Here is a 15,105-nt window from a genome sequence, read left to right as displayed (position 1 = left end):
GCAAAAATTGCCCAACATAATCTCCTTGAAGTTAGCACGCTCAATCCAGTTCTTCCCATGTTCAGCCGTGTTCATAGTCTCCTGGATATGCATGTGTCCCACGTTTACACAAGCCACATGATTGTTGCACTAGAGTTGTGCATTTGGCTGTAGGTGAAATAAACATTGACATCGATATTAATGCACATCTTATTAACCCTTTCCATAATGAGACTAGTGAAGGTCCGGGGTAGAATAGGCCTTCAGCAACCCATGCTTGCCATAAAAGGCGACTCCGCTTGTCGTAAGAGGCGACTAACCGAATCGGGTGGTCAGGCTCGCTGACTTGGTTGACACGTCATCGGTTCCCAATTGTGCATACAGAGCATGTTGTTGATCACTGGATTGTCAGGTCTAGACTCGATTATTTACAGACCGCCGCCATATAGCTGGGATATTGCTGAATGCGGCGTAAAATTAAACTCATTAACTCACTTCCCATGAGTGAGTGAGTTAATAAGGTTGTTCACACGATAGTTAAAATAAAAATGAGGACTACTGTATTTCAACCGACAAAGGTCTGGGCGCACTTGCATAAAGCGATCTTAGTGTTACGACGGTCTTAAGCCTATGTTAGAGAATGGGAGTTAAAATCATTTCAGGTTATGCCACACGTAAACATAATGAGCTATTACGCAAAAAGTGTACGGAACGCAGAGTCATGTATAGTATTCGGAGCACTGACTCTGTGCTGCTTTCAGAAACATTGCGAATAGGTACAGGCAAGGTGCCCCTGCGTTTTAAACACAAGGTTTCCATCATCCTTTCACAGAGTGCTCAAGCAGTAATGTCTTCCATCAACATCTACGTACAACGCCTATGTAGTTCTTTTCAAGGTGTATACAACCAGATGTAATAGCCAAACAGGATGTTATAAGAGTATATATATGTCCCACCTTGACGAGTGGTAACCACTGACAGAAAAAGAAACAGACAAAATAACACAAAATGACAAAAACAACACCAGTTTAATGTTTTTGCTTGACCTAGAACAGTTTAACAATTTGTGGTCCAAATATGCAATACCTGCAGAAGAATGCACAATGTGTCATCCAATTAACAATGGTCTGGAATAAAAATATACCAGTGTATTGGCAAAGTGAAAAATCTCACATTTGGCTGCTTAGAGATTCCAGTTGCTGTTACCAGTCTCTAGCCTTTTTTAACAATTCTCTCTCTGCTCTTTAACCTTGTTCCAAAAAAAAATTGGATTCTATACTTATAATTGCTACAAAATACCATTAATACACTACCCTGACAAAGAAGTCAGCCTTTTAGACATAAAAACTGACGATGTTGGCAGAATTAGATTCTGGCGTCCTTTTATATTTATTTATTAAAGAAGAAAGGAATTAATTTCACACTATCATTTGAAACCTGAATATGTGCAGTACACACAACCAATTACCTCGAGGCAAATAGTGAGTATGGTTTCATGTCAGTTATGGCAATACCCTAGCACTATAACTAAAGGTAACACCAGAAATGAGTTGTACAAATTGACCATATGAGGAATTCAAACCTGGGCTTTCAGCATGACAAGGAAATGTCTTAACCACAAGGCCACCTTACCTCTCTTACGTGAAAGATATCTTGTCTCAACATTGGGAACAGATTTTGTATTTGGACAGATTCAGATTGGTTCAGATTGATTCCCTAATAACAAGTGTATGATCATTGGTGACAATAACACATTTTGTAGAAAATATGGAAATATCATAAACACAAATTAATAGTGGAAGACAACTGCTCCTTTCATGGTGTACATAAAAATTTTGCTTTCATATAGATTGGGATGTCAAACGGTTGTTTGAAAAAATAACCCAATTCCCTCAAAACTGAATGCTCCCTCAGGCAAACGTTTCTAATGTAAATACTCAATATTATCAACTACATGTATTATGTACAGAAATGGAAATTAATCTTCATAACATCTTTCACCAAGAAACTTTCATAACATAAACAAGAAATATCTTAGCCACATATTTTTACTTTATTTCATTTGCATTAAAATACTTTCCATGAGCTGTGTGTGTGTGAAGTTAGTTGTTTGGATGAACCTGAATGTTCACTGTTGTAATGATGCACATCCTGTATGGTGGTAGAAACTGACCCTCCCTACAAATGTTGCACTGGCTACTTTCATAGACACATCATCTCTGTAATAATTCATCACTGGTCAGGGATGGTTGATCTTTACTGTTGTTTAGATCTTATACTGTATGGTCAGTCAAGTACTATTTTCGACCACACAAATATTTACGTGTTCAATTTCAAGAGAAATATTTGATAACATAGAAAGAGTATTACCAATAGGTGGGATGAACAATGAACAACAATTAGCTCGAACAAATGTGGCACCATTTTGAGGAAATCACAAACTGAAACAGACTGTGGCACAGTTTTGGCATTTATACAATCAGAGAAACTCTAAGAGGGGATCTTCTTCTAGTGGCTGAGATATGCAAGGGAGATAACCACGGGTAAGAGAATTAGAGTTCTCTTTCTTGATCCTTCTGGTTTAAACTTAATGATGTCACAACAGCTTGAAAGACAATGTGTATGTGTAAAAATAAACAAGTATCACACGTCTTGATAGTTAGTTCTAATCAAAAACAGATTATACTACAGGTGTGCATAGACTGTTAGAAAAAGTCTAGTGAACAGAATACAACAATTGTTAGTTTCATCTATGTCTTATAAATTCAGCTGACGTAATTGCAAGGTTAGAAACTTGAACTTTCCATTTATACTGATCTTTGTTAATAGATTTAGAAAGAATCGACACCTGTATGTCAGCAAGAGATGATGCAGACTGCTGGAGAACTAATAAACCCTCAATGGCCCTGAAAAATCCTCAATCAGGCCAGACCAATTTAATTTCTTGTATTTCCTTTTTCAAGAATAAGAAAAAAAAAAAGTGAATTTTCCCCAACCAAATAATAAAACATTAACGTTCTTATTGACTAAAAATGTTAAATAAACTTACAAGAAAGTCTTGTGTTAGATTGTTTTTTTTGTGCATAAACATTTTTGTTTTGTTTTTTTTGTGTGTGTTTTTTGAGTATAAACTTCAGAAATTGCCAGAAGTTAAATATTTTGAGTGTCTTGCTTCCTGCCTTTGGGTTTTCTGGGGAAATAAATCCATAAAACAAGAAATAAAATTGGTCTGGCCTTGCCAAAGGTAAACATTACTCTTTCAAACAAGTAAGTCTACTATTTAAATTTGGGGACAATCAACAAGACCTTGAAACCTTATGATTGTCATCCAAAGTTCCATTAACAAGTCATCGGATGATCAGTCATCATTCTGTAGGTCTTATACCGTATGAAATTAAATTTGAATTTTAACAATGTAGTTTTTATGCATTTAAAAAATGCTTTGCTAAATTGTTCATGTTTTTTCTCAGAGACATACTGAATATATTCCACACAATGTAAGCTTATGTGGGATACAAATACATGTGCTTGGCTTCACCTGCAGCCTCTGTAATCACCGTGCTAACCGATTCACCCACTGAAAATAAATGATGCAATGAGTTCTGATGTACTCACATCAGCAAAAACACAAAATTCAGAATAGCTCTATGCATCTCTATTTCTATGTAAAAAACATGAGCTACATGTACTTACATAAGGCTAAATGAAAAAAGTGAATGTTTCTCGGGCATCAGCGCATCAGTTTTATTTGTGTGAGTAACAACTTTTCAATGCCATTAAAGAACAAAAACAAATTTGACTTTGCTGCGTCCTGATCATCCATTTGTCCACTATAAGAATGAGTGTCTGTATGAACAAGTGTGACTGAATCTACAGCTCATTAACATGTGCTGAACTTTCAAGCTGTGTTTCTGAGAAAAAAATAAAAATGTGTTCCTCCCTCATCACTTTCTTTCTATCACTTTTGAAAAAAACGTGCCCGAGAAACGTTCAATTATTTTATGCAGCCTAAACCTTATAACACACAGAAAACACATGTCTGTTCAAAATGGGTCAATATCTTGGGATGAAAAAAAAAAAATGTTGCTAGGGTAGCAAGTACTAAATTTCCCATAACATATTCTTAAAGTAGAAACTAAATAAATGTAAAGGTGAAACAATAAATACATCCATACAGAAACTGGAAATGAATTGAAGTGCAACACATCCCAATGATGCAACTACCATTACTGATTACAAGTTAAATGTAAAAAATGGCAAATATTTTCTTCCAAGAAAAACCTTCCTTCAGAGGTATGCTACAAACATGATTACAAATCTTATGTGTTATACAATCTGCAGATATAATAACCCAAATACAGTAAGAGAGTATAAATGAACAAAAGAAATAATGCTGAAAGTATATATGAAAAGTAAACATACAGAAAACATTGTTGACAAAACGGGAATGATGCTAGATATGAACAAATTACCTAAAATCTGCTCTAAAATATATTAATATACAGGTATTATATTTATAACATCTTGTTAGATCTGGGAGGAATAAAAACTCTGGAGGAACATGACACAAACATGAGTTTCAGAACAGCCAAGAGAAGATGTGACGACAATGGAGTCTACTTAGATTAATTTAATAAATAACCAAACTTGGAAATTTTACCAACCCTAGAATATGGATAAATATACACTTTCCTTTATACCACCAAACAAAAACTACATATTCACAACAAAATAAAAGAGCATAAACTAAACATGTTCACCTAGTAACTTAGGCAACATTCTGATCAAAATGATAAAATATACCTTCTTAATCCCATCCACCCACAAGTGAACTGTTGTAAATATGCAAAATAATAAACTTTCAGCTCTCTTTCACTTAATAAATACATAAATGATATCTGAGGCAGTGAGAAAGTAATTTGTGAAAAACCATGTTCATCATCTTCTTGTGATTTGGACTGTCATTAAAAAACAGGACTGGCAACAGTAGTTTACAGTCACACGAAACAAAACATATCTTTCCTACAAACCTGAACCAAAACATTGTATTCCTATCTCATCACACCTCTCTGAACATATTTCACAACCGATAACTCAACTCTACAGAACTCAATTGAGTGTTGAATAATCTTATCTAAATATACAGCCAAAAACCTCAACAGACTTAAGTTTTTACATCGAGATATAAATATAACCAAAACAATGTAATTACATTCTGAGTTAATGATCTATGCATGGCAGAGGGAATGAAACACTGAAGCCTCCCCATCTTCCTCTCCACCGCGTGATCAGGACTAGGCCGGCCGAGTTCTACTTACATATCTACATACATGTCATCATGGACGATCAAGATTATTTACAGCAACTGTCTGGGATATCAACACTGAAATTGTTTCACAAAACTGACAACATTTAACTGAACGTAAGTCACTTGAATGAAAGATGGGACTGTCAGATTTGTGTAAGTATTGTTGCTTCAAACCTTGGCAGTTCAAAGTGTACCACGTCAAGTTCTCACCCACCATGTTAAAGTCGGTTCTTACATGCCTGTGTTTGAGTGTGACATTGGAAAACAAAACTGACTGAACTTCCAAACATATTACAAGTTAATGTTTAAGTGTAACTTTTATGCAAACATAGATAACATCAACAAGTCTAGACAGAAAACCAATGAAAAAACATTGAATCTAAATGTTGCCCTTACTTAACACAACAGAAAAAACTAGTCTTCAAAAGGACAGTTTATACAGAAGCTGGTACAAGGGATACAAATATAAATTCATCAAATCACAGCAGCTATATCAAGGCTTTAAATTGGACCATAACTAAAAAACATCACGAATATAATCATCAAATGGGATTTTTTAAAATCAAGTATCAGGGTCATCCAAGATATTTTTTGATTGTGTAGCAGTATTTGGAAGTATCCTTTCTTGTTCTGGGGAGTTTGAAGTTCTGTATGGGTAGAAAGGATAAAGAACCTCACGGACTGTATGGATGATCACACAGGAGGTGTTTTAACACATAAACTCAAGGTAGTGAGAGCATTTGGTTTTACATTTACATCTACTACAAGGGACACCAGAAATGGCTTGTGTCTCAATCTCAGGACTGAACCCACAAAGTTCTAACCACTGAACACGTCATAAGGCAAAGCACTATTGTGGAATAGTGAGTCATCTCTCTCATGGATTACGTCCCCTGTGTTAACAATTCAGCATTGATGATACACTGACTAAAACAACTTGCACACACTAATGATTGAACATTGCACTATGTATAGACAACACTCACCTAATGTGCAATGTATGTTGCACTGACAGCTGATGGAAGTAGGTGTACTCATGTTTATTCAATGCCCTATGTCGCATGGTCCTGTGCTTGGACACTGAGTATTTGATATGTATTTCTGAAGATGATCACGGCAAGTGGTTAGCTACAACACTTGTGGAAACTACTACTTATTCGGAACACCTGCTAATGTATCTGTTAGTACAGCACTGGGTCCTGACTGGGTTGGAAGGAGAGGGTCTGAAGTCAGTCGTCATGAATGTTTTGGCTATCTATGGGAAAAAGTCCTCAACTGGTTTTTTTGAAACAATATTTAGTAAATTTCAAAGGTGCATTAAAGTAATGATTTTTCAATTGACACTAACCAAAACTCTAGAGAACTGTTCAGTTACTCTATTAAGCCAAAGATTTGACAGATCTTGTCATACTTCATTTCAGTTATTTTTCACTAAAAATTAACTCTAATCAATACCATAATGGTATCCTAGCTTACAAATGTAGACATCTAAAGACTTAAGTGATCGTCTAACAACCTATCTCTCATAAACGTCTACTAATTACGATCAACAAATAAAATTATGAGTGCAGGTGATATAAAAATACAACATATTCACAAAGACGAGAGTTCAGTTTTATGCCACACTCAGCAATATTTCAGCTACATGGTGGTATTTACTAAAGAAGCAGTCAAGAACCACAACATGATATGAATGTAATGAGTTGTTCGTTGGCTATATAAGAGAGGTCTTATAACAAACATCACTCATGGTATAACACAATGATCAAATAGTTTAACACAATGATCACATAGTTTAACACAATGATCACATAGTAAACAATGATCAAATAGTTTAACACAATGATCATATAGTTTAACACAATGATCAAATAGTTTAAAACAATGATCACATAGTACACAATGATCAAATAGTTTAACACAATGATCAAACTGAAATCTGCTGAACAGGAGCTGGGAATCATTAGAAATGTCACTGCAACTGATCCATCTGGGTCGTAAGACAGTCTAAGTAAGCCTTCAACTGTCTTGGTGTGGAGACTTGGGTAGTAAGAACAAGAGATCTTCCTCTTGGGCTCATCAGTCACTACTTCCAGTCTTCCTCACCTGTTCCATAGAGGAAAGGCAGCCCTACGACAGGTGTGCATCTATATTAAATAATAGCAGTTTGGATGACCTGAGTACAATCCCTTCATATAATGGGACACTCGAGAATGTGTTTGAGTCTTGATCTTCCAACAGGGTGATGCTAGAACAGCCAGAACAAGGCTAAGAGACCAATGAATGAGCCACTTCAATAATAAACATGCTCTCCTGCAGAGACAGGCATGTGAAATGAGTCTCAATCTGCCATCATAGTGTGATGCTGCACTAGTACAGCAGGATCATAGATGGGAGTCTACCCCTAGTTTTCGCTTACCTTCTAAAATTTCTAATCCATGAACATGACCGGAAACATACCTATAATAATTTTTTTTACCATCTCATCCACTCAAACAACAGTTATACATATTCAAATATGGATTCAAAATACGATTCAATAAGTTCTGCTTAATGGTGCTAACTTGATAACTGAATCATCTTACAATCCTGAAAAGTGAATTGAGAAAGTGAATACAGCATTACCATTCACTACCTACTTACACAACAAACCCTACAGTTTAACATAAACCTAGTTCAGCACCAATAGCACATGGCTTCAAATCCAATACAATCCACATAGATCAGAGACAGACAGGTCTATCTTTGGACATGTTCAAGACATACTCCCTCATCGCTGGACAGGGTTAATGCTGTAGACATCGAGTTGTTGGCAAACATTATAGTTTTTCTTCGTATAAAACAGAGTCTGAGGTTATTGGTTCTTTGTTGCTGAATAAGCGGTCCCTGGTGGACCTGTCAACTGAAGTTTGTGACCTTTTAATACCACTGCTAGCTTTAGCACTGCCATCAGGCTTAAGGCACATCGTTAATGGGCGATTCCCTGCAACAGAATTAATGTCATTATTACTATCTGGAAAAGCAGAGTCTGGCAAAAAGGAAAGTCAAACCATTCTAATCAACAACAAAGTCAAACCATTCTAATCAACAACAAAGTCAAACACTGTGTTAACACTGCAAAGGGGACCAAACATTGTATATTCACATTTGGGACTACTAATGAATTTATTGTTAAAGGGTGAATCCATTTAGATGGATATAACCAGCTTCTTACTGATGTTCCAACTCTCATTTCTTCATATCATACGTTTTAACCAGTGACATTCAGAGGAAATACGGTATCCCAGTTAACTGGTACCAGTTATGTTGATTTTGGTTCCTCAGTCCAGTAGGTCCCACTGATAAATATAGATATCTACTGACAACCATAGACTGAGCTGAATGGCAGAACATTTTGCAAAGACTATTTGACATGCATAGTTTTAGACATGCACATGCAAGTATCCACGTTTGGCCAATGGATTTCATTGTTTCCATGGAAATATTGGTGAGGTGGGGTAGAAATAGAGCAGATTTATCCACATAACAAATAGGACCGGCATAAATGCACACATTCAAGTTGGGATAAAGCAGTTATCATGCTTCATTAGTTCATACAGAAGATACATTTGTCCGCGAACCACAATGAGTGAATGAGTGAGTTTAGTTTCATGCCACATTCAGCAATATTCCAGCTATATGGTGGCATTGTCTGTAAACAATTGAGTCTGAACCAGACAATCCAGTGATCAACAGCATGAGCACTGATCTGCACAAGTGGAAACCGGTGACATGTGTCAACCAAGTCGGTGAGCCTGACGCTCCGATCCCATTAGTCACCTCTTACAACAAGAATGGGTTACTGAAGGCAGTATTCTAACCCAGACCTTCACAGGTTACCACAATAAAAATGCCTGTGAGTACTTTCAGATGATGTTTCAACACGATCACGTGCCTGACAGAGAATTAAGGCTGAAAACAACAGTGGCATGTTGTACTGTTACACCACTATCACACATAATATATATATTACATCATGATACCCTATAAATACCTGATCCTCCTGCTGACAAACCAGTGGTTGATGGCATCAACACACACTCAGAGACCCATTACATGGGTTAAATTTCCCCAAATGTTCAATGAATGAGTAAGTGAATTCAGTCAGCAATAATCCAGCTATATGACGACGGTCTGTAAGTAATCGAGTTGACCAGATAATCCAGTGATCAAAAGCATGAGCACTGATCTGCCCAAATGGGAACCGATGACATGTCTCAACCAAGTCAGTAAGCCTGACCCTACAATCCTGTTAGTTGCCTTTTACAGCAAGCATAGTTGCCTTTTATTGCAAGCATAGTTTGCTGAGGGCAACCTATTCTACCAGGGTAGCAAAATGTTCAACATACAAAAAGTTATGAAAATGGTGATTCACCATTTTCCTCAGGGAATGATGACACAATGGGCCAAACTCATAATGCATCAACTATCTGTGTTCAGTTGTTGTTACAAGCTGACAACCACCGTCTACAGGGGACTGCCGTGCTGGGGGATCCCCACAAACTGCAACCCACCAATCCCAGGATGTCTGATGTCACAACAAGCATATACCATAAAAAAGGAATTTTTCAAGGCACAATGTATCTAATTTTCGAAGTTTTCAAGGGTAGACACGCAACCTCAAAAATACGATATCCATGAATTTTTCTGAACTTCAAACTCTTGAGTTAGATTTCCTATTGATAAGCTTTTCAACTGCTGGCAACCAATGACTTCTTGACTTGCACATTATCTCTGTAATGCCTGTCTACAAGTAATCTTAACATTCAGAGATGCTGAACGGCCTGAATAAATAAACACACAGAAATGTGGTGTCAACACTATTTAACTGTAATTGTTGGTCCAAAACAACATGCATTACCAAAAATTAGGTAATTCAATCAGTGTCTTACAAGTTAAGTGCCACTTTCTTCTAACTTTGAAATTAAAATTGCCTAATATATATAAATATATTTTAAGTCCCCAAACCTTGAAATTTAAATCTCCTTGAAAGCTGTTGGGTGTCAAACCTTGAACCTCAGTACCTTGAAAATTTCCTGGTATAAGGAATTGGGTACTGAGAGACTCTCTGCAACAAGCACTGGGTAAAAAGGATTGTTGTGTCGTGGAATCCCCACAAAGTGTAACCCACCAATCGCAGGATGTCTGATGTCACAACAAGCATCCAGAGGGCACTGGTGAACACTCTGCCACATGTGTACTGAACAGGGGGAACATTTTGGTCCCAGAAATTCCAAACATCCAGTAGTCACTCTGACTACCTAATCCCATCCACGCTGCCTCGCATGTCAAGCATGTAGAGGTATTGGGAGAACATAAATACTAAGAAAATGTTAGGTTTCAAACTTTACATCTATCACATCCAATTCTATTGTTAACAGTCTACTGCAAACTAAAGAACAAGTACATTGTGGTTAGTCTTCAAGTCAGTAATGAACGTAGCATGCATTATATACTACAAAACAATACACAACCATTTTAACATAACAGCACATCAGAACTCAAACAAAAACGCCAAGTGCTTACAAGATACTTAGAATAATCAAACAAACAAAATACGCTCTATCATGATATTAACAATAATCCAACAAAACAAACAGCAGATTACAAATGCATGCTAATTCTTTAATATAAACTTATAAATTTATCCTGGAATAAAAAACATAAAGATTGGTGTTTCACACCCAATATACTGCATGACAGTGTTAAATACATGTAGATGTGGCTAGCAGTGTACTCAGAGATTCTAAACAGGGTAGGGAGCATTCAGGGAAACACCATATTCCTTGCAGTCAAACAGCAAATCTGAAAGCTAACAGTCATTTGTCCATTACTGCACATTCTGCAGGTTAGGGGTTAACACTACAAATATTCTTTACAATTATCAAATAATTATCACTCAATCCAATCTGTGTGCTCAGTGACTAAGAGCAAATACAAGTGAATCGCTTATACTTCAAATTCCCTCAATGCAGACAATGCCATACATAGTAAAAAAAAAAAGAATTCTGAACGAAGATTGTGTATACACTAAACTAGCAACATGCTCTTCCACGAAGCAATTTGTTTTCTAATACAACTTATGCAATTTACCCTAATGGCACTATAGTATTGTTCAATCAGTGCATGTTTTGCAGGTCGAGGGCATCCAATGGAACAAGATGAAGCACAATGCCTTAAAGAAAGTATTTTCGTTTGGGATTTCACTCTCACAGATTGTGTTACTTTTGGAGTTGAGTCATCTGGGATTCAAATGTACACTTCCAAAAAGAGTACTAGAATCTGTACTTTATTGACAAAGACTCTCTGAAATATACAAGATGATGTACAAGGAACAAGCCACTACAACTGTCGATCTAAAATCGTTACTTCAAATCACCCATTAATAAGAGAGCCATTTTGTCCAATCTGAATATTTATCCAACATTTCTACTTCTTACTGAGGGGCCTAACATGAGTTTTCACATTTCTTTACAACATTTAGAGCCAAATAGTTATCAGAATAATTCTAGGTTTCTACATTTTCAGTTTATCACACATTACTCTAAAAGATAATTTAATCATTTAACTATATAGGATATAATAAAATATAGCCAATGATGGTTTGCAGCTCACTAGAACCTAGATTTCCTACTGAGACAAACCTAATAAAATACCAGTTTCCTAAACATAATAATTTATCTATAGTGTGTCCATTTAAACAAAGTCTGGATAAGAAACATTCGTCTCTTTGGTGCATATATTACAAGAAGATGAGTAAGGATCACTTTGTGGAAGAGCATTGTATAGTTTGGTGCGATGTGTGAAGCGAGAGCAGAAAGTGGACCAATCAGATTTGCTGGTGACTACACACCTACATGTCACTACGATTACCTTTCGGCGAGTCGAAACCTGGGGAGGTAATAATACCACAGGATAAGAAGGGAATTGTCTACGTAGCGAATGTTCACATACACAAACCTTGCCTTCACATACTCCACACCTCAGACATGGACAACTGTTAACCACTAGAAAATATTCAAGGTCATGTACACAAATTTTGAGGCCTCACACAAAATCTCATTCACACATATTCTGTCTACAAAATGTGTTTTTCTGTTCAAATATTCAGTAATTTGATGATTTCTTTTAAAAATATGTGATAACCGGATGATTTGTGACATTAACAAAAGACGAATATACATCCTTGCGTTATCACAGAAAGAAAACATTATCTTTCAGAATTCATTCATAGAATAATAATATTCAAAGGTAACAAAAATAAACAATGCTTATTTGGACAAGTAAACAACATATAAACATAATCTGATTACATGCAAAGGTTTGTGAATATGAACATACCACCACTTATATCACATGCATAAGTAAAAACAAATTTAATATTTCTTATTATGAATAAATGAGGCATTTGTCAAATTTTCTGTGGTGCGATAAATTCCTTGTGAGGTTGTGAATGAATCATTACTCACACAAAAAACATCAAGGAAATCATTTTTTAAAGTGTGATCAAATAACAAGCAGAAAATTTGACAAACCATTAGGAGCATCATCAATGTTTTGAAGCAATGACTATGTCTTATGTCACTGGTTACTGGAGGGATAGTAAAACTATCTTCAAACCAATGACGTCTGCTCGCAATTTTAAATGTCCATGAACCTCTACAGTGGTCACTGATCACCTATAGCGGGCTGAAACACTAATCTGAAGTCAGAGATAATCAACAGAAACCTGTTATTATATGCCCAAAAGAGTGTGAATGCTTTACTGATTTGCATCATTTGATTTAAACAAAACCTTTATCATTTTTTCGTAAACTTCCCATGTTCTGATATCTCTGACAACTTATACATCAAGTAGATTCTATTAAACAATATCATGCTTGTATTACAAAAACACTTTAGCATTTTTCAGAGGCGGCATCTTTTCCACAATTTTGACTTAATATGAAAGCAATCTACCAAATGATTGGTTAGCCCTTAATTCCATTACAGCTTTCATATTTTTCAACTTTTAACCATAAATGGGAGGATAAGTGTTTTTGACATTAGCCTACGTGACCACTGCAAAGGGGTGACAATAGACATCAACGTTGATACACATTAGCTTGTGGTACACAGTGATCATGCAAGTCCAACTGAAACAACATTGGTTTATAGGTACCTATGAATTCCTTGACCAGAATTTCACCTGAAAGACTGTCACACACAAAACACATCAACAGCTCATCAGCAAACATACAAGCATAATACTCAGCATAAGTCATATTACAAAGAACAAACCTTTGTAGCAACACGCCATGATAGATGGCTGCTCTTGTGAGTAATGGTGAGGTAAATTCTAGGCTACATGTCTTTTAGATGAAAGTGGTTATGAAGGTGAAGACTATGGTGTTGTGAGGAGACTACAGTTCTCTACAGAAGGTGATGTGGCAGGTATGTATTTTTTGTTAACTTATATTTCCACTGCTTAAGCTATGTAAAGTTGGTTACATTTAATATCTTTGTATGTAATTGAGAGATGAATCCTATTGTCTGTTTGTCTACTTTTACCTGTGGACCAACAAAACTTGAAGCAATAACTCCTATAAGATAAAGTATACGGATGCCCTGAACACCTATCACAATCTACCTGGCTCTTCTGTCACAAGCTAAAGCCTACAACACACTCATAAATCCTTGACATATGATACACATAAGAAAACACTATTTATTACCTGCCCAAGAAATATCTAAGACCATAGTGTGAAAATTTGTCCAGCTAGTTATTGAGGTTTTCTGAGTGTACATCTTTGAAATGTTGACATCAAGCAGATCTGATATTAATTTTTTATTGTTTTGTTCCATGTCATTATTAGCAAACAAGGATAAGTTGGGCCATTGCACAGAATGCGTTTTTGAGAAGTAGCCAATGACCAAATGGTGAAACCAATTTGGTTTCTGTAATTACATGTTTGATTATGCAAGCATTGATGAGGGTTTCATAAATGTAGTATGCCATTAAAACATGACCTTAAAAACAACAAATGCTCCTGTTAAATATACAATGTGACGAAACTAGCAGTTCGATAGGCTGGGCAGTCTGCAAACAAAATGCCTGTTTTCCTGCACATGTGTTCCTTTTGAGAAAACATTTTGTATTTGCAAAAGGTTCAATTCTTGTTGAAATCATGATCAAGGTTGGAAATGGGTAGCTTTATTGATATTAGTCACATCTATTCTTAGACCTACGACATTCTGTTCTGATTTCTGCACTGAAGCTGACGTGTAAATCTTGTTCAACTTGCTCAATTTTCACTCACACAAATAACTGAAGGATGTATCAATTAGTTGTAAAAAGTGTGATCTAAAATCTTATTTGCTGTCCAACACTCCATGAGTTTCAATATCATTTCCCCAAAGTGTTTTTAATTCTATTTCTAATAAGAATGGGTTACAATGTCATGTCGTATGAAAGATATTTATTACAAGCGATCTTGTAGCAGTCGTCTCATCCAGCTGGTCTTCTTCACAAATCAATACAAGTAATTGACCATTTATCGATAACTGATCGACATAAGACATCGATAATCGATTATGGTTTCAGAGGTCGATTCTCAACACTACTCATAAAACTATCGCATGGTTGGTGGGTCCGTCACCTATCACACTACACTTAATCGCAGACAACATGGGTCCCCTTCACCAAAGGCAAACACCAATGGGTGCCACTCATATAATTATGCTTATATGGGTCAACTGTCAGGTGCTCAACTTATCCTTCTTTGTCAGCACTATACTAG

General features: G+C 36.2%; 1 protein-coding gene across 6 annotated transcripts in view; it reads right to left on the bottom strand.

Moving 5' to 3' along the window:
• Positions 1-988: 988 nt before the first annotated feature.
• Positions 989-15,105, bottom strand: part of LOC137293793 (pleckstrin homology domain-containing family D member 1-like) — a 69,925-nt gene continuing 55,808 nt past the window's right edge. The window contains exons 14-16 of one of the 6 annotated variants that reach the window (XM_067824535.1): positions 13,488-13,522; positions 12,200-12,217; positions 989-8,270 (exon numbers count right to left, since the gene is read on the bottom strand). In XM_067824535.1, the coding sequence (XP_067680636.1) occupies positions 13,488-13,522 (35 nt within the window). In that variant the 3' untranslated portion in view covers positions 989-8,270; positions 12,200-12,217. The remainder of the gene's footprint in view (positions 8,271-12,199; positions 12,218-13,487; positions 13,523-15,105) is intronic. The other 5 variants (XM_067824530.1, XM_067824534.1, XM_067824532.1 and 2 more) reach the window with 5 other exon arrangements.

This window comes from Haliotis asinina, chromosome 8 (assembly GCF_037392515.1).
Source record: "Haliotis asinina isolate JCU_RB_2024 chromosome 8, JCU_Hal_asi_v2, whole genome shotgun sequence".
NCBI lineage: Eukaryota > Metazoa > Mollusca > Gastropoda > Lepetellida > Haliotidae > Haliotis > Haliotis asinina.
This window is presented reverse-complemented; position numbering and strand designations above follow the sequence as displayed.